This window comes from Mesocricetus auratus, unplaced genomic scaffold, assembly GCF_017639785.1.
Source record: "Mesocricetus auratus isolate SY011 unplaced genomic scaffold, BCM_Maur_2.0 Super-Scaffold_100691, whole genome shotgun sequence".
NCBI classification, from domain to species: Eukaryota; Metazoa; Chordata; class Mammalia; order Rodentia; family Cricetidae; genus Mesocricetus; species Mesocricetus auratus.
The window spans coordinates 4190379-4215477 of record NW_024429267.1 but is presented as its reverse complement, the minus strand read 5'-3'; the positions used below and the strand labels follow the sequence as shown (position 1 = coordinate 4215477).

Sequence of the window (25099 nt, the reverse complement as noted above, 5' to 3'; positions counted from 1 at the left end):
AGGGAGGGAGGGAGGGAGGGAGGGAGGGAGGGAGGGAGGGAGGGAGGGAGGGAGGGAGGGAGAGAGAGAGAGAGAGAGAGAGAGAGAGAGAGAGAGAGAGAGAGAGAGAGAGAGAGAGAGAGAGAGAGAGAGAGCGCGCTGGGCGTTTGGGCGTTGGTGGTTCACACCTTTAATCTCGGCAGAGGCACGCAGGTCTCAGTGAGTTTGAGGCCAACCTGGCCTCAAATGGAATTCCAGGACAGCCTTGACTTTTTTTTTTTTGAGGCAGGGTTTCTTTGTAACTTTGGAGCCTGTCCTGGCACTCACAGAGTCTCAAACTCACAGAGATCCGCCTGCCTCTGCCTCCCAAGTACTGGGATAAAGGTGTGAGCCGCCACCAGCCTTGACTCTTACACAGAGAAACCCTGTCTCAAAAAAACAGACAAAAACCAGTTTTCATCAGCTCAATTTCATTGAGCCCCAAATGTTAGCACCTTTTTAAAAATTTTTACCCTGGGGGGCTGGAGAGATGGCTCAGTGGTTAAGAGCACTGGCTGCTCTTCCAGAGGACACAGGTTCAAGTCCCAGCACCCACATGGCAGCTCACACCTGTCTGTAACTCCAGTTCTAGGGGATCTAGCATCCTCACACCAATGCACATAAAATAAAGTTAAATAAAAGTATTTTTTTAAAAATCTTACTCTGATTCTTTTAATCAGAAGGTAAGCACCACCAGGCTGTGGTGGGGCACACCTTTAGTCTCAGCCCTTGGCAGACAGAGATAGGAGGAGCTCTGGGTTCAAGGCCAGCCTGGGCTACACAGAAAAGCCCTGTCTTGATAAACCTAAAAAATAAAATCATCTTACTTTGAGATGGTATTAACTAAAAGGATTCAGGAAAATCCTCCCCCCCCTTTTTTTTTTGTTTTGTTTTGTTTTGTTTTTTGTTGTTGTTCTGCTTTTGAGACAAGACCTCACTGTGTAGCCCTAGCTGGCCTGGGATTCATGGTATAGAACAGGCTGACTTGGAACACACAGAGATCCTGGGATTAAAGGTGTATACTACCTTGCCCATCAAACTTCTTTCTTTGTTTCAGAAACAGAAATAAATAGAATTAAATAATGAGTAAAGTGTCTGACATTACCATTTCTTCTTAAGCTACATTTTTCCTCTAATTTTTTTTTTTTTTTTTTTTTTTTTTTTTTTTGGTTTTTCGAGACAGGGTTTCTCTGTGGCTTTGGAGGCTGTCCTGGAACTTGCTCTGTAGACCAGGCTGGCCTCGAACTCACAGAGATCCGCCTGCCTCTGCCTCCCGAGTGCTGGGATTAAAGGCGTGAGCCACCAACGCCCGCCTTTTCCTCTAATTTTAATCATAGTTAAAAAATAAAGTGAACTTTAAGACAGTGTCTCTCTATGTAGTTCTGGCTGTTCTGGAGCTCATTGTATAGACCAGACTGGCCTCAAACTCACAGAGATCTGCCCGCCTGTCTCCTGAGTACTGGGATTAAAGGTACTCCCCCACCTGGCTTTTATTTAAATCAAAGAAAGGAAAAAAAAAAACTAAAAAAAAAACCCTTTGTTCCCTAGCAGATGTTATTTCACAGTGTCTCTTGGCTGGCTGCAGCAGTGACTAGCATGCTTGATCTCCCTCAGGACACACATGTCCTCCTTCACTTGCTGCACAACTACTTAGCTAATAGTCTACATCTTGGAAGGATTTAGATTGGCGATAACCATCAGATATGGCAGTGCTCAGGTGACAGTCATTTGTACATTATAGTAATCTTTCCAGATAAATGAAAAATAATCTAGTTACAAAACTATTTGCTACGTTCCTAATTTTGAAAAATGAAATATGTGCTTGATACTCTGACTTCAGGAAAGTTGAGATTACAGGTCACTTTCATTTTATTTATGCTTATTTTTATTTTCTGATTCTTAAATCCCAGCACAAACCAAAAAAGGTGGAGGGAGAAAGAGGTAATTTTCAGAGCCTAAAATACAGACATCATATAAATTTTGAAGCAGAAAAGAAGTGTGATCCTGAAGATTCTCTGAAAGATGAAAGTGGAGATGAGATCCCATCTCAGCCGTGGCTCCTGAGAAGGAGTGTTAACAGCAGGGCAGAAATGAGGATGGAGAGGACGCAGACTGTGGGTACCACAATCTCTGAAGCCACGTGCATGTGCCTAAGCAAGGGCTCTGAAACAGACAGAGAACATTCCACCAGAAATGAACTTTGTTTTGGAGCAAAAACTTTTTTTATTTGTTTTGGGAACTCACTCTTTAGACCAGACTAGCCTTGAACTCCCAGATCCGTCTGCTTCTGCCTCCCAAGTGCTGGGACTAAAGGTATGCTCCATCACCACCCAGTTTTTTGTTTTTTGTTTTTGGTTTTTGGTTTTTCGAGACAGGGTTTCTCTGTGGCTTTGGAGGCTGTCCTGGAACTCGCTTGGTAGTCCAGGCTGGTCTCGAACTGACAGAGATCCACCTGCCTCTGCCTCCCGAGTGCTGGGATTAAAGGCGTGCGCCACCAAAGCCCGGCGCATCACCACCCTTAACACCACAGTATCTAATAAGTGGTCGTCTGGATGCATAGTGCCGGGCAGAGCATTCACTTGGCATGACACAGCCTTGGGGAATTCCTGCTATCACACAAAACTTAAGTGAGTTTGGAAATGTCACAGAAAATCTGGGAATGCCTAAATTTGGTTCTTTGATTGGAACTTCAGTAAGCCTAAGTATGGATATTATTTATACTGGCATTAATTCCAAAATATTAGCATCCATATTCCATGGGCTGTCTAGATTTTTCACTGAGGAACTTGTAAAAGAACCATTTGGGTTGGGTGTGGTGGTGCATACCTTTAATTCGTCACTGGAGAGGCAGAATCAAGCCTGATCTACAGAGGGAGTTCCAGGACAGCAAGAGCTACAAAGAGAAACCCTGCTGCAAAAGGAAAAAAAAAAAAAAAAACCCTGGAAACATTTTGTTATTCTTGATATGCTTATATATCTTATATACCCTTAAGAGATATAGGAGTGTCTATTACAATTTGGGGTGGGGGTTTTAGTCGTCGTCACACCCCCCCAGACAGGGTTTCTCTGTGTAGTCTTTGGAGCCAGTTCTGGAACTCACTCTGTAGACCAGGCTGGAATTCACAGAGATCCACCTGCCTCTGCCTCCTGAGTGCTGGGATCAAAGGCGTGTGCCACCACTACCGCCCGACTTATAGTATACTTTTTAATGATAATTCTTAAACTCATTCCTTTGTTGACACAAAAATTCATTAAAAACTTAAACAATTATTTGGTTATTCTTGCATGGTTTAATCTTTAAGAGCTAAGTGATATGTGCACCGATCCAATGGAAGTTCTTCATGCACCCCACTTTGATTTGTCTGCTGAGCACTCTGATGACTGAAATAAATGAGCATGGATATGTTCTTATGAAGCTCACAATCTTGTCAGACTCATCATCAAATCCTGATGATTACATGTACCACCGAAATTAATGCCAGTATAAATCCTGATGTTACATTAATTGATTGATTTGGTGGACGAGGGTTTACATGACCTGGTTATTTAGAAATGGGGATATTGGTGCATGGTTATATACTAACCTGTAAAGATAGTTTGTTAAGAGCATTTCTGCACAACCTGCCTTGATTCCACATTAAAGGAATAGGAAGTGTATTTCTTTGATTGCAGAAAAATGGATTTCAGCAATCCCAGCACTCAGGAGGCAAAGGTAGGTGGATTTGAGATCTTTGAATTCAAGACCAGACTGGTCTACTGAGTGAGTTCCAGGACAGCCAGGGCTACATAGAAACCCCCCCCCAAAATTTACAAAAAATAAAAATAAAAGAGGAAATTATGCCTTTTAAAGTAGGGACAGTACTTTGCTCATTGCTGTTATCTCTGAGGCTTAAAATAACCCTCAATATTTGCTGAAGATCTCTTGCAAGCCTGTAATCCTAGCTACTTGGAAGGCAGGAGAAGGAGGATCACAAGTTCAAGGTCTATTTGGATTATTGAGTTTAAGTAGCTAACCTGGGCATGTTATGAGACCTTGTCTCTCAAAGTAGAGCCAGGGCTGGAGAGATGGCTCAGTGATTAAGAGTTGACACCTCAGCCGGGCGTTGGTGGCGCACGCCTTTAATCCCAGCACTCGGGAGGCAGAGGCAGGCGGATCTCTGTCAGTTCGAGACCAGCCTGGACTACCAAGTGAGTTCCAGGACAGCCTCCAAAGCCACAGAGAAACCCTGTCTCGAAAAACCAAAAAAAAAAAAAAAAGAGTTGACACCTCTTCCAGATGACCCACGTTTGATTCCCTGCATGCACATGACAGCTCATTGCTGTAACTCTAGTTCTAGGGGATCTGACACTATCTTTCATCCTCCTTGGATATCAGACATGCACATGATAAATAGACATACACTTCATACAAACATGCAAATTTTTTTTGGTAGCACTAATAAGGTGACTTGGGGGTAAAGGCAGTTGCCATCCAAGCCTGACTACATGAGTTCAATCCCTAGAACCCATGTAGAGATGAAAGGAGAGAACACACAGTTGTCCTCTGCATGCCTCACATGTTCACACACATCATACATACATGATAGCAATAAATACAATTCCTCACATGCTCACACACACATCATACATAAATACACACACATACATAAAATAGCAGTGAATACAATTAAAGTTTAAAAAGTTAAAAAGAAAAAGTTAAAAGGATAGGGATATAGTCAATAGTAGAGTACTTAAGTGCTTTTAAAGCCCTAGGTTTAATCCTTAGTGATGCCACACACACATAAAGCTACTTGCATAATTGGTATAAGACCTGTGTTTTGCTTTTCTTTGTTCCAGTTGATAGTGGTTGGTTTTTCCTCTTCTTCCACAAGCTCATTTTAACAAAACTGGTAGGCACATAAATTTACAGTATAATTCAAAAGACTGATTAGAGTATTTGAAATCATTCTTGAAAATGGGGGCATGCCTCAGTCAGTAAGGCATTTGCCTTGTTTGGCCTCTAGAACCCACATAAAAATGATAAAATGGCTGGGCATTGGTGTCGCCTTTAATCCCAGCACTCGGGAGGCAGAGGCAGGCAGATTTGTGAGTTCTAGGCCAGCCTGGTCTACAGAGCAAGTTCCAGGATAGCCTCCAAAACATTACAGAGAAACCTTGTCTCCAAAAAAAACAAACAAAAATGATAAAATGGCAAGGTTCAGTGTACTTGAAAAACCCCCCTTCTTGCCCCCCCTCCCCAGGCAAGGAAGTAAAGATAGGAAGAGCCCAGAGCTAGCTGGCTAGCCCACCTAAACTAATAATTAGATGAGCTCCAGGCCAATGAGAAACTTCTTCTCCAAGGAGGAGATTGAAGTACCTGAGTGTAACACTAGGTTGTCCTCTGGCCTGCACAGAAGAAGTCTACCCTCCCCCATTTCTCATGGGCTTGCATACTTGCTTTCTCTTTCTCTCACATAATTTGTTTCACTTTGTTTTTTAGGTAGAGTCTCTAGCCCATGTTAGTCTGCAATTCATGTAACCCACGTTGGCCTTAGTATGTATATCTAGATAGGTAGGTAGGTAGGTAGATAGATAGACAGACAGACAGACAAGCAGGCAGGTAGACAGACAGATATTTAAAATGCTGTAGGCTGGGAGTTTAGCTTGCTTAGTGTGTGCAAAAGCCTGCCTTCTAGTAGCTCTAGCACCCAAAAAATTTTTTGAATGCTTGTAAGACAAAAATAAACATTAAAGAAAAAGAAAAATATTTTTAGTCATAAATGATTGGGAATATTGATTTTAGGTGGATCATTTTGAGACTTTTGGTAGGGCCATCGTATGTAAAATTACATAGTAATCAAAGAAAAGAATGTCCTCACCTGTGGCAAGCATCTGGTTGTTGATGGAGCAAGTTTCCAAAGCTTTGAGATGCCAGCTTTCCACCTAGTAAAAACCGTTTGATAAGCAAAGTTGCCTTACTGGTTTTCTATGTTTGAGATTGTTTTCAGAATAAATGAAGGAATTTTGTTAAATTCTGAGGCACTTGTATGTGTGTTTACCTACATATACATGTGGGAGTCAGAACAACTTGCAGAAGTCAGTTCTCCCCTGTTCTTGCAGAAGTCAGTTCTCCCCTAACACACAGGTCCCAGGGATCAAACTTAAGTGGTCATGTGTGACATCAAGAGCCTTTACCAGCTCATCAGTCTCACCAAGACAAACACATTTTAAATTTACTCACAGTTTGGATTTTATTAGTTTTTCTGTAGACTGGGCCACAAACTAGCTGTGTAGCTGAAACTGGCCTTGAGATAACACCCAGCTTCAGGTGTATGGATTCTAGTACTGACTGAGTGAACAGCTGAGGGCAGTACTTGCTGACTTCACTTCTAGGCCCACTTTGAAGCAAATCTAGCAAGAAAGTCTGATTTGTTTTTATTTTTATTTTATTTATTAGTGTTTTGAGACAGAGTTTCTCTGTAGCTTTGGAGTCTGTCCTGGAACTGACTTTGTAGACCTGGCTGGCCTTGAACTCAAAGAGATCAGCTGCCTCCCAAGCGCCGGGATTAAAGGTGTGTACCACCACTGCCTGGCCAGGGTAACGTTTTTGTTTTTGTTTTTGTTTTTTGGTTTTTCGAGACAGGGTTTCTCTGTGGCTTTGGAGGCTGTCCTGGAACTCATTTGGTAGTCCAGGCTGGTCTCGAACTGACAGAGATCCACCTGCCTCTGCCTCCCGAGTGCTGGGATTAAAGGCGTGCGCCACCAACGCCCAGCCAGGGTAACGTTTTTAATTCATCAGAATTCCCTTTTTTGTTGTTATTGTTTTGTTGTTGTTGTTGTTGTTGTTTTGTCTTACTGCTTGAATGTGTTCTAGATGCCATTAAAAACCTGAAGGGGTAGGTAGGGGAAAGGCACCATTTGCAGCTGGAGCTCAGTAGTTGAAACCTTGCCTGTCACATGTAAAGCTCTGGGCCAATCCCTGGTTCTAGCAACACAGAAGACAATTGAAATCTGTACTGCTTTGCACTGTTATAACCTAGCACAGACAGGACTCTTGTCACCCCGATGCTCTGTCTGGAAGGGACTAAATTTTGAGGTGTGCTTACTCCATCCTAAGCAGAGGTTGTGAGAGGCAGGGGGAGGCTGTGTTCCCATTCCCTTCCTTAGAAAGAAGAGAAGAGGTATGGTGTATCTCAGTTATTAGTCCTTCTAAGAACAGAACAAATGTCAGGGATAAGTTAGTCCTACCTCTCGTGGGTTTGGAAACCCGTTGGCTGTGATGATTTCTTTGTAATACTGAACTGAAGCCTTGGGATAGCGAGGCTTGTTTCTCACATTAAATTCAACATAGTAGAATCCGTATCTATCAGCATAGCCTTTCTCCCATTCAAACTTATCCAACAGAGACCAGGAAGTATACCCTTTTATATTCACACCATCTTTTATAGCTGTGAAGACATATGATTTCATTTTTAATTCATTTCATTTGCTTAGAAGTAGATAGATAATACTGAGTTGTTTCTGAGATTTAGAAGCAAGTTTTGGTTAATAAATGACAATTTGCATTTTGTCTAGATAGAAAAACATAATAAGGCAAATCTGTTTTATCTCACCTTTTAACATCTCATTTATGTATCCTTTGAGGTACTGAATTCTCCACTCATCACAGAGTTGAGTGCAGTGTAACTTTTGAGATGCTCCGTTTTCTGTCACATATATGAGAGGATCCCCATATTGAGTCTGAAAGTGAGGCAAAAATGAATACTAAACATCTGACTTACAGGTGGTCTGGGTCCCATGTGCACTCTTAGTAGGTGTCACACATAGGGTGTCAAGTTACATTATAGAGAGATGAATATAGGCAGATGACTTGATATAGAGGAATATAGTTCTCAGTAAACTGGCCTTATTTGGGAAAATGCACCTCAGGTCTTTTTCTTTCCCACAAATTCCATTTCAGATTAGGCGGGCCTTAAAAGGACTAAGTATACCTAAAAGGAGCAGTCATTTTTCTTCAGTGGTGTAACCACTAGTTAGTTGTCCATACTCCAGTAATAGCCTATCACCCATATGCATGTAAGCAACCCTAATTGAACTCAATGGGTCACACACAGACACACAAAGACATTAAAGTAGGAGGCAAATTTGTTGTGAAGAAGTGAGTTAAGTAAGAGTGGAGGGGGGAAAGGAATTAATGGAAGGTGGATATGATCAAAATACCTCACATACATGAATGAAATTGTCAAAGGGTAAATTTAACAATTCAGACTAAGGGGCTATAGAGATGACTTAGTGTTGTTTCCCAGGGGATCCAAGTTTAGTTCCCAGCACAAACATGGCAGCTCACAAGTGTCTGTAACTAGTTCTAGGGGATCTGATACCCTCTTCTAACTTCCATGGGTACCAGCCACCACTGGCATATATTTTTTTTCAGGCAAATACTCATATACATAAAATAAACATTTAAAAAAAGTAAATTAAATGTCAGATTTTCAACTGTAATTGGAAGTGGTTGTTTACATAAGCATCAGTCTGCAAGACCTATTTTAGTAGCCTGTAAAGTGCAGGGGACTGGATTTATTGACTTATTAGCTTTTTTGTTATTGTTTTGAGCTGTATTTGTTTGTTTGCGGTAGAGTCTCATGCAGTTCAGATTGACCTTGAGCTGAGTATGCCTTATGTAGAATCTAAAACTAATTCCTGATCTTCCTGCGGCCAGCCTCCCAAGGGCTGGGCTTGCAGTCGGGTGCCTCTGTACCTAGTGTTTTATCAATTTTGATATGTTATCTAAGTGTCTGCTGCTAGACACTAAACTTATGTCTGAAAGTTGTACACAGCTTGATGGGGTAAGTACCTGGACAAAGTTGAGAAGCCTCCTGAACCCCCATGGCACAGAATAGAGCCATGAAGACCCCATATCTGGCCAGTTGGGGTCCACAAATTCTACTAAGGCACGGTCATTCTGGTAGCTGGGCCCTTGGTGGGAGGGGTATGTCCTTTGAGTGATGTATCGAGTGGTGAAGTGGCCCAGTCCCAGGAAGTCAGATGTGCCTTTAATGTAGCTCTTCTCCTGAAGGGAGAACATAGGCAACCTCGACATCTCCAGGCCTTGCTCTGCACTCTTTGTTCCTGACAGGAGAGAATATGAGAATTTAACCAAGTCTTATTTCTCACAGTCATTTTGCTTTGTCCCACAGTGCTGCTGGAATGGAGGTGTATAAGCTGGGCTTTGGTGCTGGAGAGATGGCTCAATGGGTAAGAGCATTTATTGCTCTTGCAGAGGACCCAGGGTCAATTCTTAGCACCCACATGGCAGTTCACAACTGGCTTGTTCTAGGAGATCCAGCACCCTCTTCTGACTTCCAAAGGCACAATGTCCATACATGGTATGCATACATACATGCAGGCAAGCATTCATACACAAAATAAAAATAAATTAAAAATAATTTTTTAAGCTGAACTTTAAAGAATCCAACTGCAGCTGAGTGAGATGGTGCACACCTTTAATCTCAGCACTTGGGAGGCAGAGGCAGGCAGATCTCTGTGACTTCGAGACCAGTCTGGTCTACAGAGTGAGTTCCAGGATAGGCTCCAAAGCTATATAGAGAAACCCTGTCTTGAAAAACCAAAAACTAAATAAATAGGTAAATAAGTATGTAAATAAATAAATAAATAAATAAGTAAAATGCTTGATTGGTCTAATAAAGCGCTGAACAGCCAATGACTAGGGAGGAGAGAGGGATAGCCAGGGCTGCCAGGCAGAGAATAAATAGGAGGAGAAATCTAGGCTCAAGAGAGCAGCAAGGAGCAAGAACAGGAGAAGGAGAAGAGGATGCCAGGGGCCAGCCACACAGCCACACAGCCACGCAGCCAGCCATGGGGTAAGAAGGGAAGAAGAAAGACAGAATAAGTAAAAGTAAAAAGCCCACAGGCAAAATTAGGAAGAAGAGAAATGGGTTAATTTAAGTTAGAAAAACTGGCTAGAAACCAGCTAAGCTAAGGCTGGGCATTCATAAGTAAGAATAAATTTCTGTCTGTGTATTTGAGAGCTGGGTGTTAGGTCCCCAAAGAGTTAAAAAAAAAAAAAAAACAACCAACTAGAGGTACTGTTGGGAGGTGTGGCTTTGTTGGGGGAAGTGGTCACTGGAGGTGGCTTTGAGGTCTCATGCTCAAGCCTGGTCCAGTGGCATTTTCTCTTCCTGCTGTGTACAGATCAAGGCATAGAACTCTAAGCTCCTTCTTCAGCACCTTCACTGCCTACGTGTTGTCATGCTTCCTGCCGTGACTATAATAGACTAAACCTTTGAACTATAAGCCAGTCCCAATTAAATTTTTTTCTTTTTTATGTTTATTTATTTATTTAATTTTATGTATGAGTGCTCTGTCTGCATGCCAGAACAGGGCACCAGATCTCATTATAGATGGTTGTGAGCCACCATGTGATTGCTGGGAATTGAACTCAGGACCTCTGGAAGAACAGCCAGTGCTCTTAACCTCTGAGCATCTCTCCAGCCCAAATGTTTTCTGTATGAGTTGCCATGGTCATGGTGTCTCGTCACAGCAGTGTAACCTTAACTTAGAGATGTGCTTTGTTGTCATTCGCCTTCTTTCTCAGTTGGCCCCTCTTGCTGTGTGCATTCTAGTACTCTTGTTTTCATTCATTCCCCGTTCAAGATCTTTTCCTCCCTTCTTCAGGTAGCCCCCTACACACACACACCACACACACACACACACAACACCACTAAAATTAAAAGTTTTTATTCAGAAGAAAGCATCTAAGGTTTATCCTTCTAATTCTGATTTATTTTGAGTAACAATTTCTAGTTCCACCCATTTCCTACAAAGGTCATTTCTCCTTTTAATGTCCATATCAAATTCCTTTGTGTAGCTGGGCAGTGGTGGCACAAGTCTTTAATCCCAGCACTGGGGGGTGGGGGTGGGCAGGGGCAGATGGATCTCTGTGAGTTCCAGGACAGCCTGGTCTACACAGTGAGTTCCAAGACAGCCAGGGCTTCACAGAGAAACCCTGTCTTGAGAAAAGGAAAAAAATTCATTTTGTATATATGTATCACATTTTCCATTACTCATTCAGCTGTTGATGAATATCTAGGCTGATTACACTTCCTGACTATTGTGAACAATACAGCAATAAACATGAATATTTAAGTACATCTGTAGTGTGTTTGTGTTTCCTAGCCTAGTGATACATAGCTAGGTCATTTAGTAGTTCTCATATATATATATATGAATGAGTGTGTGTGTGTGTGTGTGTACGTATTTGGGGTTACCATAGCAACAATTTGTAGGTCAGAGAACAACTTGAAGGAATCTGTTCTCTCCTTCCACCTTGTAGGTCCTGGGAAATAGAATTCATTTTAGATTAAGTTTGGGTAGCAATGCTTTTATTCACTGAGCCATCTCTCTGGTTGTAGTTTTGTTGTTAGAGGAGAAATGACACTGATTTTCATAGTTGCTGCACCAGTTTTATTTCCACACTAGTGAATGAGAGTTCTCCTTTCCCAAATCCTAGCCATGGTTTGTTTTCTTGATAGTCATTCTGACTTGTCTTAATTGCATTTCCTGGTGGCTAAGGATGCTGAAAGGAGCCAGACACAGAAAGACAACCTCTGCTGCTCTCATTTAAAGGGCAGCGGATCTCCTGGAGTTAAGCCTGGTGTGCTGTCCCAAAGGCCCACCCATGGCTTCAAAGCCACTGCTCATAGGAGCAGGAAGCTCTGACTGTGCAGAGCCTGCAGAGCGACTCTGGGTAACAGTGTACTGTGCCTCTCAAAAAGCTAGAAGAGAGGGGTGTAAGAGTTTCTGTCATAATGCAGTGTAAATAACATGTGCTTAACCTAAGCATCAGTGCCTATAAATACTGAAATATCACACAGCCCAATAAATATGTACCATTTAAAAAAAGTTTAGGGCTGGGACAATAGCTCAGTTGGTAAAGTATCTGCCTTGTAAGCATGAGGACCTGATTGCCAGAACCCTTGTTAAAAATAAAAGGCTGAATTGCTGGGTGGTGGTGGCCCATGCATTTAATCCCAGCATTCGGGAGGCAGAGACAGGCAGATCTCTGTGAGTTTGAGGCCACTATGGTCTAACAGAGCAAATTCCAGGATAGGCTCCAAAGCTACGCAGAGAAACCCTGCCTCTAAATAAATAAATAAAATAAAATAAAAGGCTGAGTATAGGCTGTTGAGATGGCTTAGCAAATAAAGGTGTTTGATGTGCAAACCTGTTGACCTGAGTTCATTCCCTGGATCCCATGGTAGTAGGAAAGAACCAATTCTAGAGTTATCTTCTGACTTTCACACTTGTGCCTTGGCACGAACACACACACACATCTACACACACAAAATAATAATAATAATAATAATAATAATAATTTCTGTTTTTAAGCTGAGCATGGTGGTACATGTTTGAGTCCCAGCACTAGAAAGGCAGGTTAGGTGGGTTCCTATAACTCACTGGCCAATTAGCCTCTCACCCCAGTGAGAGACCATGTCTCAAAAACAAGGTGGATAGACAGGCAGTGGTGGTGGTAATGGTGGTGCACGCCTTTGATTCCAGCACTTGGGAGGCAGAGGCAGATGAATCTCTGAGTTTGAGATCAGCCTGGTCTACAAGAGCTACTTCCAGGACAGCTTCCAAACACACAGAGAAACCCTGTCTTGAAAAAAAAAAAAAACCCAAGGTGGATAATGACTGAAGACCAACTAAGAAGATTGCCCTTTGGCTTCCACATGCATCTGCATACATGTGCCTGCATGCCTGAACATAGATACTTGCACACACGAACATATGGGATAATAGGTTAAAAACGAAAACATGACTTGGCTCACCAATGTGGTCCTTCATGACTTGGGGGTAGTCACCGGCATAAATAGGGTTGGCAAACCAACCAAGACAGAACTGTAGGTATCTCTCAGCTGCCTCAATATCGTTGGGGTTGTTGATGTCCACAGGTTCCCCCCAGTCACAGTTCAGTGAAATTCCCACCATGCCTTGAAGGAATGAAATCGGGATAGAGAAAAGCAGAGTCTGGCTCCTCTAGGCTGGTGTCTGAGCCTGAGGGTCCCAGCTCACCTTGCTGTTTGCTGCGCCATGTATTGTTATAAGAGTGCCAGACTTGGGCGTGCGCCTGAAAACAAGAATTCATTCATGTACCTGGCTCCTCCATTCCCCTGCCTGCCTGTCTTCTTTCCCTTCTTCCTCCCTCCGTTTCTTCCCTTCTTTTGTTTACTTATAGAGGGGGTTCAGAAAAGAACTTGCAGGAGTCATTCTTTCCTTCCACCATACCAGGAGTTGAACTGAAGCTGCCATTCCCAGAAGCAAGTGTCTACCCATGGAACCACCCTGCTGATCAGGGAGTGGCCTTTCCTGCCTTCCCCACTCTTGAGTTCCAACTTCAAATTTCCCATGTTTCTGAATCCTGTCTCATACCACAGATTTCCTCCCTGTGACTTCCAGAGACACATGCTTCCTCTGTACTGTGGAGGACGCATAGTTGAAATGGGGCAGAAGCCACTTTGTGTGTTTACCACTATCGCTACCCACCTTGGCATTAGGGACTGAATCCAGCATCTTGCCCATGCTAAACAAGTGCTCTACCAACTGAGCGATCCCCAGCCCATCCCTTAGTGTCTAAATTGTCCATGTAGGTCTCTAGAAAGGCAGCAGTGCTCCTGAGGTCCCTCACCAGGATCTGCTGAAGAAAGCTCTGAGAATAGGGCCCAGCAGCCTGTGTGGTTTGTTTCATTTTTTTTTTTTGAGGCAAGGTCTCATGTAACCCTGACTGTCCTCACGCCTGTGGTCAAAGCTAACCTTGAACTCTTTTTTTGTTTGTTTGTTTTTGTTTTCCAGACAGAGTTTCCCTGTATTGTTTTGGAGGCTGTCCTGGAACTTGCTCTGTAGACCAGGCTGACCTCCAACTCACTGAGATCCGCTTGCCTCTGCCTTCCGAGTGCTGGGATTAAAGGCATGTGTCACCACCAACGCCCGGCTGGCCTTGAACTCTTAATCATTCTTGTTTCAGGATATTTGTTTACACTGTGAGAATATGTGTCTTTGTTTTGCCTACCTAAGGCACGTAATTGGTTTAATAACCGGAAGGCAGAGGCAGGTGGATCTCTGTGAGTTCGAGACCAAGCCTGGTCTACCGAGCGAGTTCCAGGACAGGCTCCAAAACAATACAGAGAAACCCTGTGTTGAAAAACCAAAAAAAAAAAAAAAAAGAGCTAATGGCCAGTAGTTACACAGGAAGAATGTAGCCGGAACTTCCAGGGAGAGAGAGGAACTTGGGAAGACTCTGAAGTGGGTGGTATTAAGCCAGTGAGACACACAGGGTGTCTAAAATATAGACTAGAGGAGAGGTAAAGAGCCATGTGACAGAATGTAGATTATTAGAAACAGATTAAGTTTTAAGAGCTAGTGGGGAACAAAGAGGCTTTCAAGGAGTTCCTTACTGACTTGCTCCCCATGGCTTTTTTTTTTAGCCTGCTTTTTTTTTGTTCTTTCTTAAATTTTTACGTTCTCTCACAATACATCCCAACCACAGCTTCCCAGTTTTTCCCCCAGTTTCCCTTTCCCCAGATCCATTCCTCCTCTGTATCCCTTCAGAAAAGAGCAGACCTCCCAGGGTATCAACCAAACATGGCATAGCAACTACAATAAGACTAGACACAAACCCACATGCAGGCAGAAGAGTTCTGCATCCCCTTCTTCCTCCAGGCTCTGTCCTGCTGGAGTTCCTGCTCTCACTGTTTTTGGTGATGGGTGGATGGGTGTGTGTGTGTGTGTCTGCATGTGAAATAAACAAGTTGCTTTTGGTCACAGTAATGGAGTGGTGCTTTGAATAAGAATGCCCTTTTCCTCATATTTGAATAAGAATGCCCTTTTCCTCATATTTGAATGCTTAGTCACCAGGGACTACAACTCTGATAGGATTAGAAGGACTAGGAGGTGTGGCCTTGTTGGAGGAAGTGTGTCACTGGGGGTGGGCTCTCTCTCTCTCTCTCTCTTTCTCTCTCTCTCTCTCTCTCTTTGTCTCTCTCTCTCATCCTCTCCTCTACCCTCTCCCCTCTCTCGCTCTCCCCCCTTCCCCCTCCCTCCTCCCTCCTGTCTCCTTCCTCCTCTCTCCTGCCTCTTCTCTCCTCCCTCTTCTCTCTCTCCTCTCCAGGCAGTAGTTGTACACACCTTTATCCCAGGTAAATCTCTGTGAGTTCAAGGCCAGCCAGGGCTATACAGAGAAACCCTGTCTTGAAAAACCAACTACCCCCCCCCCAAAGAAAGGAAGGAAGGAAAAGAAAGAAATCTGGCCTGGTCATCACAGCATTAGTAACCCTAAGACAAGCTTTCTACGTAGGTCCTAGGGATTGAGCTCAGTTCCTCATGCATGCATGACAAACACTTACAGACTGGGCTATCTTTCCAGGCCCTATGCTTGTTATTTTGCTAGCTAGTTAGTAAGTCAAACAACGGGATGAACCCTGGGAATTGTCTGTGATCTAGAACATTGCAGAGACAATATCAAAATCCTAACTGTTCATATCACTCTTTCATGAATTGCTCTGTCCTTTAACTTCAGATAAAGAACTCTTAGGTCGGGCAGGAGCAGTGACCCTGAGTTAAGAGCACTGGTTACTCTTGCAGAGGACCTCATTCAGTTCCTGGTACCCATGGCAGCTCAACTCACAACCACCTATAACTCTAATCCCAGGAGATCAAACTCCCTTTTCATAGACTACCAGAGCACTGCCTTGCACATGCGTACCTCATTTGCATACAAATGAAACACTCATACACATAAATTAAAAATAAACGCCGGGCGTTGGTGGCGCACGCCTTTAATCCCAGCACTCGGGAGGCAGAGGCAGGCGGATCTCTGTGAGTTTGAGGCCAGCCTGGTCTACACAGTGAGTTCCAGGACAGCCTCCAAAACAATACAGAGAAACCCTGTCTCGAAAAACCAAAATAAATAAATAAATAAATAAATAAATCTTGCCAGGTGGTGGTGGTGCACACCTTTAATCCTAGCACTCGGATCTCTGTGAGTTCGAGACTAGCCTGGTCTACAAGAGCTAGTTTCAGGACAGCCTCCAAAGCCACAGAGAAACCCTGTCTCAAAAAATTGAAAAAAAAAAATAAATCTTTTTTAAAATCTCAAGTTTCCAGGTAGTGGTGGTGATGCCCTTAATCCCAGCACTCAGGAGGCAGGAGACAGAGGCAAGTGGACCTCTGTGAATTCAAGGCCAGCCTAGTCTACAGAGACAGTTCCAAGACAGCCAAGGCTACACAGAAACCCTGTCTCAAAACAAAAGTCAATTTTATAAAAAGAGAAATATGAGCGTCATTTACCTGACATGAATTCAGATTAATGTGTCCCCAGTGGTCTAGCCTTTAAGCCAGGGCAGGTTATACTTCCAGCCAGGTATCCACTGGGAAGAGTCCCATCAGCTTTGTATCCCCAACATCACTCCCTATATTTTCACTCATGTCTTATAAGCAACCCACTGTCTCTGCCCTTCCTCAGTTTTCAGTGTATGCTAGGCACCTTCTCTGAGTGTCTCCTTCCCGCTCATGCTCATATCTGGCTGCCCTGAAGACTTCCACTATAACTCACCAAGCAGAGACAGCCTCCAGCCTACATACCTTAACCTGGAAGCATCAATACATGACAGATTTCCAAATACCTACCTCTATCCTCGGTAAGATCAGCAGCAGCCACCGCCGTACCTCTACCATAGTGGAGGGACAGTGAGGTGACAGGACGTGACCTCTGCATATCATCAGATTAGGAGGGCCCGTGACCTATACTGACCTGGCGGATGATCAGTGTGATCCCTGAGGCAATGACTCTACCTGGAGACCAATCTTCACCCCAGAAGAATCTGGCTTACCTTAATGATATGGTGTGCAGCCATGTATAGGCCCGTGCCCTGGAGCCTCAGGCCTGGTGCATGGAGACCGGTCTCATAGCCTTTTTCTACCATTGTCTGCAGAGACAGCAATGGGGACCCCAGGACCGTGAGGGAGAGCAGGGGGCATCCCTGTCTCCCCATCTGAAGAGGAGCCCCTACTTACCCGAGGATCACTGAATGTGAGCCAGTGCTTCACTCTGTCCCCAAAGACCTCAAAACACAGGTCAGCATACTCCCTGAAGTATCGGGTCATGTTCACATTCTGCCACCCACCGTATGTGACCTGAAGCATCTGCCAACAGAGAGAGAAGCTGGTACCCCGGGGAGACTCTGGAGTAGATTGGTGAAATGTCTGGGTAAAGCATGGATGACTACAATACAAGAATGGGGGTAAAGGTGCAGAGTGGGGCACAGAGCCTCTGCGGTAGGGGAGTGCATCCTTTAAGCCGGAAACTGGAGGGAGCAGAGGAAGCTGGAAATGCCTGCTTAGGAAGAAGCTGACAGATTGGATGTTTAAGGTATAAACTGGACATAGGGGCACATGCCTCTCATCCTAGCACTCAGGAGGTAGAAGCAGGAGGATCAGAAGTTTGGGGTTATCCTCCGGTACTTAGCAAGCTTGAGGTCTGCCTAGGTGGGTGCTGGGTGAGATGTGATACTGGGAAAATGTCTAGAACGTTCATTATGACAGTAGAAGGACTAGCACTGACAGGAGAGCCCTGGTGAGAATTTTGAGGGTCTTGCTGAAGTCAGAGCACACCCTGGAGCCTCAGCTATTAGCATGAGGTTACCTCTGTGGCAGAAACCTGCTGCCCACTACCTGTGCACAGGGCTAGTCATCCATCTGTCCTGGTTACCTAGTGCCCTCCTGGTGTGCTTGAAGAGATGTCCCCTGGACAAGTTAGTGGAAGCTGTAAACCTGTGTGTCCTCTGCCCCAGCCTTTACTTGTTCCCCAACCCAATTTCCAGTCACCTTAGCTTGGAGTTGGGGGCCTCAGACCACTCCTCCAGTCTCCAGTAAATGCTCTACAGCATGCCCCTCCCACCCAGAAGCTCCCACCCCTCCACCCCCCCACTACCTCCCTTTACTCTTCCGTGCATGGATTACACCCCACCTTCTTCACTACTCCTCCTTAAAACTCTGGGCCAGGCACCATTTGGCCCAGGTCACAGGCAGCGATATCCTTGGTTTGACTCTGGTCTCTGTTGGGCCCAGATGAAGGAAGGAAAAACTGCCTGAATATTGACAGAAACTTGTGATGCATGCTGGGATATGGCTGGACATGGTGGTCATAGATGAGGGCAAGCGGTTCTGCCTCAAACAAAGGGAAGAAAGGCTGAACAAAACCTGTGGAATACACCATGTCACCAAACCTGAGTCCCAAGGTATTTCTTCTTCAGAGTAGTAGAGTGCTTGCCTAGGAGGCACAAAGTCCTGGGTTCAGTACCCAGCAGTGTACATACACACACAAGGATTTTTTTCCTTTTGATTACTTTTTCTTTTCTTCTTCTTTTTTTTTTTTTTTTTTTTTTCCCCGAGACAGGGTTTCTTTGTATTGTTTTGGAGACTGTCCTGGAACTCACTTTGTAGACCAGGCTGGCCTCGAACTCACAGAGACCCACCTGCCTCTGCCTCCCGAGTGCTGGGATTAAAGGCGTGCGCCACCAACGCCCGGCCTTGATTACTTTTTCTTATGTCAAATGTTGTGAGAAACATCAGGACCATACTCTTCATTTACTGCAAGCAGCATGGCCTCCCAGCTAAGGATTCCAAGCACATGCCATCCGCTATGCCTGGCTTTTTATAGGTGCTGGGGATGACCCTCAAGCCTCCATGCTTACACAGCTGTTCTCGACTGAACCCTGCCTCCAGCCCTGTGGATGGTGTGAAACCTCCTCATGAACAGGATCCTGTTTTCACCCTTTCTCCTCTGCCTTGTGGAGACACAGCGCCCCTTAGAGGACACAGTGTTCAAGACATCTTGAAAGCACAGACCAGTCCCCACCTCACTGATTCTTTGGGAATTTGACCTTGAACTTCTTAGCCTCCAGAATTGAGACAAACTTCTGATGTTTTTAACTTCACCAGTCTAGCATTCTGCCACATCAGGACAATAAGCTAAGACAGTCATTCCTCACATCTTTGTGTCCAGAGTCAGGACCCCAGACTCTGCCCCCTTTCTTGGTCACGTTAGGTCCTCACAGCAGGACCCCTCCTGTGGAACTAAGCTCTTCTGTACCTGCCTGGCCCTCACCTGAGGCAGATCCCAGTGGTGCAAGGTCACAATGGGGGTGATGTTGCTCTGCAGCAGGGCATCAATGAAATCACTGTAGAACTTGATTCCTCTCTTGTTCACATGTACAGCTGTAAGTGAAACAGAACTTGGCCGGAAGTTTCCTGTGGGGCTCAGCATTCTTGGGTCCCATGGCCTTCTGCAGGCTGAAGCACCCATAGCCCACAATGTCCTAAGCCATAGAGGAATACTGTTGGTATGCCTGGAGTCCCCTTACCTGCTGAACCCTTGCTCACGTGACACTGATTCCTGCAGAGCCTAAGGAGGGACTGTTGTAACTCACCTCTGACACCTGTGGGCAGGATCCGTGGCCAAGACAGGGAGAATCGGTAGTGGCTGACATGGAGCTCCTTCACTAGGGCAATGTCCTCCTGTGTAGACAGGGTGGGGAAGCAGGGGAAGATATGTCTTGAGGGCTAGGTCATATCTATAGTGGTTCCTCCATAAGAGCTATAATGAATTTCCTCTCCAAGCTGGCAGTGTGTTCACAGACAAAAGGTCGGGGGTCCTTTGAGAAGTCCTTGCACGAGTCTCATAATCTTGTATGAGAAAGGGCTTCTGAAGTTAAGCTCCATGCCCTCCTGCAGGCTCTGGGGCCACGTTGCTGGCCTCTTGGCACCTGGTGCTTGGACTAAGGGACTGGCCTATCTCCTTTTCCTTCTTCCTACATTCTGGCACTCACAGCCCTAGCCAACTCTGCCCTACCCTCTTTGGTTGGGTACAGGGTGATTAGCAGAACATCAGGTGGACACTGTCAGTGAAATGTCCCCATACTTCACTCCCCACCTCTCAGGCAGGGTGGCACACACAGCCTCCTTTACTCACCTGAACTTTATAGTAGCTGTCACAGGCTGCATCTGCTGTGTCATCCCCAAGCACTGTCCCCTTCTCACCATGTGTGAAGGCATCCCAGATGCTTGGCCCTTTCCCATCCTGGTCCCATGCACCTTCTGTCTGGTAGGCAGAACTGCCCACACCCCAGGAGAAGCCTGCAGAGAGAGACCCCACACCAGGCCCTGGGCCACCCCACCTTCACTGACCATGCTTCCCAGGCTCAGGGCACCCACCCTGTGCCTTGCCCTATCTCCCCGAAATAGGAAGATAGGTGGCAAGGCAAGGGAAGATACAGTAATCAAAAACACTTTGTGGAGGCTGAAGAGGTGGCTCAGTGGTTAAGAGCACTGGCCCTTCTACCTAAGGACCCTGGTTCAGTTCCTAGCACCCACATTGCAGCTCACAGTTGTTGGTAACTCCAGTTCCAAGGGAACTGGCATCCTCACACAGACACACATGCAGGCAAAACACCAATGCCATAAAATAAAAACAAATTATTTTTAAAATTTAGTTAAATTGTTTGTGCAATTGTAACTTTAATTAGTATCTGCAGCTTTTAATGACTTGTTTTAGATTTTTTATTTTATTTTTTACAATTTGTGTGTTGGTGAGTTGGGGGGTGCAGACTGAGCACAGATGTCTGAAGAAGCCAGAAAAGGACCTGGACTCCTTGGGGCTGGGATTCCAGGCAGTTGTGAGTCACCAAATGGAGTGGATGCTGGGAGCTGAACTGAGAGCAGTAAGCACTCTTTTTTTGTTTGTTTTTTGTTTTGTTTGTTTCTGAAACAGAGTTTCTTTGTGTGACCCTGGCTGTCCTGGAACTTGCTCTGTAGAAATGGCTGGCCTTGAATTCACAGAGATCCGCCTGCCTCTCCTTCCCTAGTGCTGGGATTAAAGGTGTGCCCCACCACCACCACCACCACCACCACCACCACCACCACCGCCACCACCACCACCACCACCACCACCACCACCACCACCACCTCCTGGCTAAGCACTCTTTTTTTTTTTAAAGATTTTATTTATTATGTATACACCACTTCATGTATGCCTGCAGGCCAGAAGACGCCACCAGATCTCATTACAGATGGTTGGGAGCCACCATGTGGTTGCTGGGAATTGAACTCAGGACCTCTGGAAGAGCAGCCAGTGTTCTTAACCTCTGAGCCATCTCTCCAGCCCCTGGTTAAGCACTCTTAACTGATGAATTCTAGTAACTTTAAAAAAGTTTCTGGGTTAGGAATGTAGCTCAGTACCGAAGTGCTTGCCTAACATGAACAAGGCTGTAAGTTGGATTCAATTCCCAGCACCACACAGATGCACTGATGGACTGAGATACCCTCCCCACCTCCACAAACACATACACACCTTCCTCTCAGGAAGTTTTATTTTAGAACATCCACATGGAGGTGTTCCCATCCTACCAGTCAGGAAACCAGAACACCCAATTCCTTGGCAAGTCAGCCAAGGTAGGGAGGCCAGCAGAGACCGACAAACGCATAGACAGACAGACAGTGGAGGAATGGACATACCAGGTGGAAAGGTTCCATAGTAGAAGGATGCCTCTTCTGTGGATCCTCTCCTGGCAGCCCCTACCCTGGGCACCAGCAGGATCCACCCAAGGATGAGGACCCTCACTGGCTTCATGACACCCCACCCTCCTCCATGCCTAAGAGCCCTTGTCAGGGCTCAGGGACATAGGCCAGGAGGGAGGAAAACAGGCCACAGAGTGATTTGTCTGGGCATACAGCAGCAGTGTGGGAAACCCTGTGTTAAACAGCAGGCAGCTGGGCTAATGGGCCAAACTTCAAACTAACCCCTGCCCTGATCTCAAGTAGCTCTTATCTAATGGGGAACCTACCCCTGCCTCAGAAAGTTCCAGGCTTCCAGGGGAGCCCAACAACCCGGAGAACCCTCAGCCCTTCTACATCCCTCCTGGGAAGCCTGTATGGGCTGCTCTCCCTAACTAGGGCCCTCTGTCCTTAGCTGTCAGCAAGACCTCTTCCCACTGGGACCCTGTCTTACCCAAGATGGTCCTCAGCCCTTGACACCCCCAGGGCCACTGCTGTCAGCCACAGCTCCCTCTGAATGACTCCTGGAGCCTGCACCTCCCCTAGAGCTGAGCCCACAGATGTAGAAGGCTCTAGTTGGGGGTGTGGTCTGTGGCCTGATCCCAACAAAGAGTTTCTGTAATCCCACAGAGAGGACATTGGCCAGAGTGCTGAGCTGGCCCAAAGGGCCTGAGTCAGCAATAGCCTGGGTGCTGGGCCCTGGGCATCCAGCTGCCTCCCTACCAGGGGAGAAGGGCTGCAAGGTGAGAGGTGGCCTAGTCCACCCAGCCCCTGCAGGCCTCACGTGCAACCTTCAGCACAGTCCTGGGCATCCTGAGGTGGGGTGTGGACTTGAGACCAACTGGGTTGATGATGTCTCAGCTTACCCTTCTTGCTGTCACAGCAAATCTCTCAAGAAGGTGATATTGGGTTTTTCACCTAAGCCCCCCTCTCCTCAGACCCCTCACCTTTCCCTCAGCTTGTTCATCCTGCCATCGATGGTGCCTGTGAATACATGAGGATGAAGGCTTCTATCGCCTGCTTCCATCCCACCCCAATTTTCCTAGCAACGAGCCTCCATCAAAAAGTCTCCCCTCAGCTGGGTGGTGGCACACGCTTTTAGCCCCAGCACTCAGGAGGCAGAGCAGGTGGATCTCTGTGAGTTCCAGGCCAGCCTGGTCTACAGAGTGAGTTCTGAGCTACACAGAGAAACCCTGTCTTTAAAAACAACAACAACAACAACAACAAAAGCCTCCCTTTCCTCTAACACCCCGGCTCCACTCAGCCTGAAGCCTCTCTGCCTCCACTGCTCATGTCTCTCTCCACCTGCTAGACCTTACCCTTTGTGGTTGGTTTTTTCTAGTTATTCTCCAAGCGTGCCCTAGGCCATCAGCTCCTCCTTCAGAAGTCCCTGCACCTGCCCAGCCCCAGCCCTCCAGCCCTGCAATTCAATGTCATCTGAATTTGTCCCTCCTCCTGTCAGAGCTCCACTCCCCAGAGATACAGAGGCTTGCCTGCCCCTTCACCCCGTTTCCCTAGAGGCGGTGCAGTGAGCACTCAGTAGTGTGGGACAAAACTAAATTTTACAGTTGGCGTAAAAATGGCTAATACTGTTTTGGCTAATCTTGTCAGCTTGATGGGATTTAGAGTGGCCATGGAGACACATCTCTGGGTATGTCAGGAATTATCTAGAAATTATGTAGATAGGGTTAATTAACTATCGCAGTCCCTCCCCTCCATTCTTATTATCCTTGGGTCCCCTGTGCCCTCCTCCACGAGCCTGCCAGCAGCGGGAGCCTGAGGGGGCTGGAAAGCCAGAGGGGTACACAGGACGATGGGTGGGAATGAGGGCTGGCCTCAGAGTCTTGAGAGGTGTTGGGCAGGGTCCTTGAAGGATATGGGAACACTTGCCAAATGGTACAAAGCAGGTAGAGGCGTGGCCACAGACAGAGTATCCATCCCAAGCATGTTTGGGGACCTGGTGGGTTAGGTCCTTTTCTCTCCTTGTATCATTCCTGCCACGCCAGGCCAGGCAGGTTCATCACCAAGAGGGCTGATGGGCACCTCCTAGTAACCACAGCCCATGTGGGCTACTTCTGTGGTACCTCATTTCCAAACAGTGGCCTGTAGGCATGCTGTGTTCTAGGCTGACAGTGGCAGGAAACATACCACTTTAAGAACTGAGGTCATCTATGAAAAATGTCCTTGCCCAGGAGCCTGGGCCTCATGGTATTTATGTTGGAAAGGCTGGCCAGCCTAGCATGGTGGGGCTGCCTGGGGTCTGAGGAGAGGCCTGGCTCTGGCTGGAAGGGGAAAGCCCCTCCTTTCTGTTTCCCACTCCACACACTCCAGTGACTGCCTGAGGTCTGCATAGGACTTGAAGTCCATGATAGCCAGGCTGATTTGGCAAACAAGGTGTGTCAAAGACCCAGAGGCACTCTTGCCCTCCAACCCCAGCTTCCTCTTTCTCACCAGCAAGGGACTGTGGAGATGGCACTGACTGCTGACAGCCGTGTCAGTACCCCGGACTCAGCCTGAACTCTGTGACTGTGGTGATAGACTTAAATAGAAGGACAGTCCTGCTGATACCGTGGGTTTCCAGGCATAGGCCGTGTGGGAATTGTTATTGTCCTGGCAGGAGTGAAAATGTCCTAAAGAGAGACTCTTGTGCCCCTCCCAGACTAGTGAAGCTTGGTTCCAGTCAGAGAAAGTATCACCGAGAATGATTTCCCACAGTTCTTCTCAGAAATGGTAAGGCCACCTTGAAATAGAGACTGGAGTTGAGATAGAGCTGGGTCACTGGTGGGCAGGACCTCACCTTGACCAGGACTTTCCTTAACTACATAACTCTACTCTTCTACTTAAGTGTGTGTGTATGTGCGTGCACACATGCACCTGTGTATTCAGGTACCTGCAGAGGTGTCGATCCCCTGGAGCTAGAGTTATAGGCAGTTATAGCTGTCCTATGTGGGTGCTCGGGCCTGAACTTGATTGGGTCCTCTAGAAGAGAAAGAGCAGGTGGTCTTAACACTGAACCATCGCTGCAGCCACGTTGGTCCTCTATTTATATCTAAAGCTTATGTCTAGATCCCGAAGATGAACTTGGGGCCTCGCTGGACCTCTTTTTTCTTTCCAGTAAAAGTCTGCTACCTAATTCTCCTGGGGGGATGGAAAAATAATGCTGTTTACGGCAAATAGAGAGGTCATAGGCAGAGATGGTGAGATGGCTCAGCAGGTAAACACTCTTGCCAACAAGCTCGAGTTCAGTCGCCAAGTCTCACATTGTGGAAGGAGAGAAACAACTCCCGGAAGTGGTCTTCTGACCTCAACACTCAAACCGTGGTGTGTGTGTATGCACAGACACAGACACACAGACACGCACGAATAATAAAGAGGTGACAGGGGTTTTCAGGCATTTGGTTTAGCTTTTGTGTTAAAAGGAAGATGGTCAGAACAGCCTGGAAGTCGGCAGAGGGAGCTTGGCAGGGATGAGAGG

The 25099-nt window shown here is 46.0% G+C and overlaps 2 protein-coding genes across 10 annotated transcripts in view; one reads left to right on the top strand and one right to left on the bottom strand.

The window, feature by feature from the left end:
* Zwilch (zwilch kinetochore protein) overlaps positions 1-2052 on the top strand; it is a 35778-nt gene extending 33726 nt beyond the window's left edge. The window contains exon 20 of the mRNA XM_040739553.1: positions 1929-2052. The gene's annotated coding sequence lies outside the window, so the exon portion shown is untranslated. The remainder of the gene's footprint in view (positions 1-1928) is intronic.
* On the bottom strand, positions 2047-22171 carry Lctl (lactase like). Of its 9 annotated transcripts, XM_040739563.1 has the most exons (14): positions 22079-22156; positions 21586-21650; positions 20045-20208; positions 19503-19590; positions 19181-19290; positions 17089-17217; positions 16905-17000; positions 13093-13147; positions 12849-13010; positions 8852-9126; positions 7611-7737; positions 7246-7445; positions 5877-5940; positions 2047-2181 (listed from the first exon to the last, which is right to left on the bottom strand). In XM_040739563.1, the coding sequence occupies exons 6-14, from the start codon at positions 17215-17217 to the stop codon at positions 2066-2068; spliced, it is 1224 nt and encodes a 407-aa protein (XP_040595497.1). In that variant the 5' UTR covers positions 19181-19290; positions 19503-19590; positions 20045-20208; positions 21586-21650; positions 22079-22156; the 3' UTR covers positions 2047-2065. The 9 variants fall into 9 exon arrangements, 8 of the variants coding, with proteins under 8 accessions (XP_040595497.1, XP_040595490.1, XP_040595493.1 ...); XM_040739556.1 differs by lacking the exon at positions 22079-22156 and having other exon boundaries at positions 21586-22069; XM_040739559.1 differs by lacking the exons at positions 19181-19290; positions 21586-21650 and having other exon boundaries at positions 22079-22171.
* Between the last annotated feature and the right edge of the window lie 2928 nt (positions 22172-25099).

What these genes read in the sequence shown, in the direction of transcription:
- Lctl (XM_040739556.1), bottom strand. Translation starts at nt 21,700, where the DNA reads ATGAAGCCAGTGAGGGTCCTCATCCTTGGGTGGATCCTGCTGGTGCCC. An exon ending in TCACATTCAGTGATCCTCGG is followed by an intron (nt 17,001 to 17,088) that starts GTAAGTAGGGGC and finishes CTGTCTCTGCAG; the next exon opens with ACAATGGTAGAAAAAGGCTA. An exon ending in AGTCATGAAGGACCACATTG is followed by an intron (nt 9,127 to 12,848) that starts GTGAGCCAAGTC and finishes CTCTCCTGTCAG; the next exon opens with GAACAAAGAGTGCAGAGCAA.